Consider the following 1,416-nt stretch of genomic DNA (forward strand, 5'->3'; position numbering starts at 1 on the left):
GATGAAAAAGTCATAATTATTAGTGAATGTAAAACTCATTTGCTCAAATCAGAGTTGCTTTTCCTCAACATCAAACATAATCATAATGCAAGAAAGGACCTTCGAGGAACCATGCTATCATCTGAAATGAATGAAAAAACACTACTATTTTATGTTATCACTAACAGTAACATAAAGGCAATGTTCTTTTATTGTTTTTCCTTTCTTCTTTGTTAACAAATTTCAAACAAGATGCTTGCATGAAATGATAGAAGCAAGGAGAAGGAAAACATACTCATTGATACGATTGTAGATTTGAAGGACCTTCTCCATCAAGAAATTGTAGAAAGTTCCTAATATACCCCCTATAACTCCGAGAAGCATTACAAGAGGCAAGTCCAATAATCGATAAGCAATGGTTGTTGAAGTAACATCAAACATTATAAGCCCGCCCTTTCCGAACAAACCACACTTTCCGCTTTTACAAATATCAATTAAAGCTTGAAGCACAATTGCAACTACAGCTGTTGTAAAGAATGCTCTCCACAATAAGGAACTTCTCCACCTGTAGGGCATTAACATTTTAGTGATTATCAAACACTGCGGGGCCTGAGGTTTAGCATAATAAAGCTATTTTACAATGAAAACAACAAGATTTGTTGGCTGTGTATTCTTTTTTGTCAAAAGTAAGAATTAATTTGAATCTCCACGTTATTTTATAGCACAAAATTCATAAAAAAGATGCATGAAGAAGATTTGACAAGAAATGTAATTGAGAAAATGCTATTGAATTAGTAATAGTGGCATCAGAATTCAATGGTATGGTATTCTAGTCTACACTACATTGCAATTGGAAAGCTAAAATGATCAAAACCAATAATATGAGCAAACCAAAGTTTACCACGAAGACAATGCCTCAAGAGTAAAAAGAACACCACCAACCGGCGAACGAAAAGCAGCAGCTACTCCTGCACCAGCTCCGCAAGCCACAAGGTCCCTGCGATCTTTATCATTCTTTAAATATTTCAGCCATTGTCCTATCAGGTGACACTTATGCAGCCTTTCATGCCCAAATAAAGCTGCAATGCAAGCACCAATGTGCACCATTGGGCCTGCCTTGCCCACATGCAAAGATGATGACACCGCAGCAATGCAACCAAAAATCTGCCATAGAAACAAGAAAAGAAAAGAGGCATTTTCCATATTTAAAAAATCAAGCTTTCTCCAATAGCAGGATCCAAAACATGCTTAGATATATGAAAGTTTAAAAATCAATCTTGAGGTTATCCATAAATGCAAAGTTTAATAGTTAGAAATACATTCATGAAACAGAGAAAGAACAGAAAGGCGAAAATTTTTATATAATAATATCCTAAAAGCTAAAATAGTTTAAGATACCAACAACTTCAATAAGGGGGCTGTTAATTTGTTGAAAAT

General features: G+C 34.8%; 1 protein-coding gene across 1 annotated transcript; it reads right to left on the bottom strand.

The window, feature by feature from the left end:
- Positions 1-22: 22 nt before the first annotated feature.
- On the bottom strand, positions 23-1,324 carry LOC110035098 (putative chloride channel-like protein CLC-g). Its single transcript, XM_020739340.1, has 2 exons — positions 881-1,324; positions 23-544 (listed from the first exon to the last, which is right to left on the bottom strand). The coding sequence occupies exons 1-2, from the start codon at positions 1,180-1,182 to the stop codon at positions 223-225; spliced, it is 624 nt and encodes a 207-aa protein (XP_020594999.1). The 5' UTR covers positions 1,183-1,324; the 3' UTR covers positions 23-222.
- Between the last annotated feature and the right edge of the window lie 92 nt (positions 1,325-1,416).

This window comes from Phalaenopsis equestris, unplaced genomic scaffold, assembly GCF_001263595.1.
Source record: "Phalaenopsis equestris unplaced genomic scaffold, ASM126359v1 Scaffold196044, whole genome shotgun sequence".
Lineage (NCBI taxonomy): Eukaryota > Viridiplantae > Streptophyta > Magnoliopsida > Asparagales > Orchidaceae > Phalaenopsis > Phalaenopsis equestris.

Excerpts from the sequence above, each read along its gene's own strand:
- LOC110035098 (XM_020739340.1), bottom strand. The coding sequence starts at position 1,182 with ATGGAAAATGCCTCTTTTCTTTTCTTGTTTCTATGGCAGATTTTTGGT. Across the intron at positions 545-880 it reads CTTGAGGCATTGTCTTCGTG|GTGGAGAAGTTCCTTATTGT; the intron begins GTAAACTTTGGT and ends AATGCCCTACAG.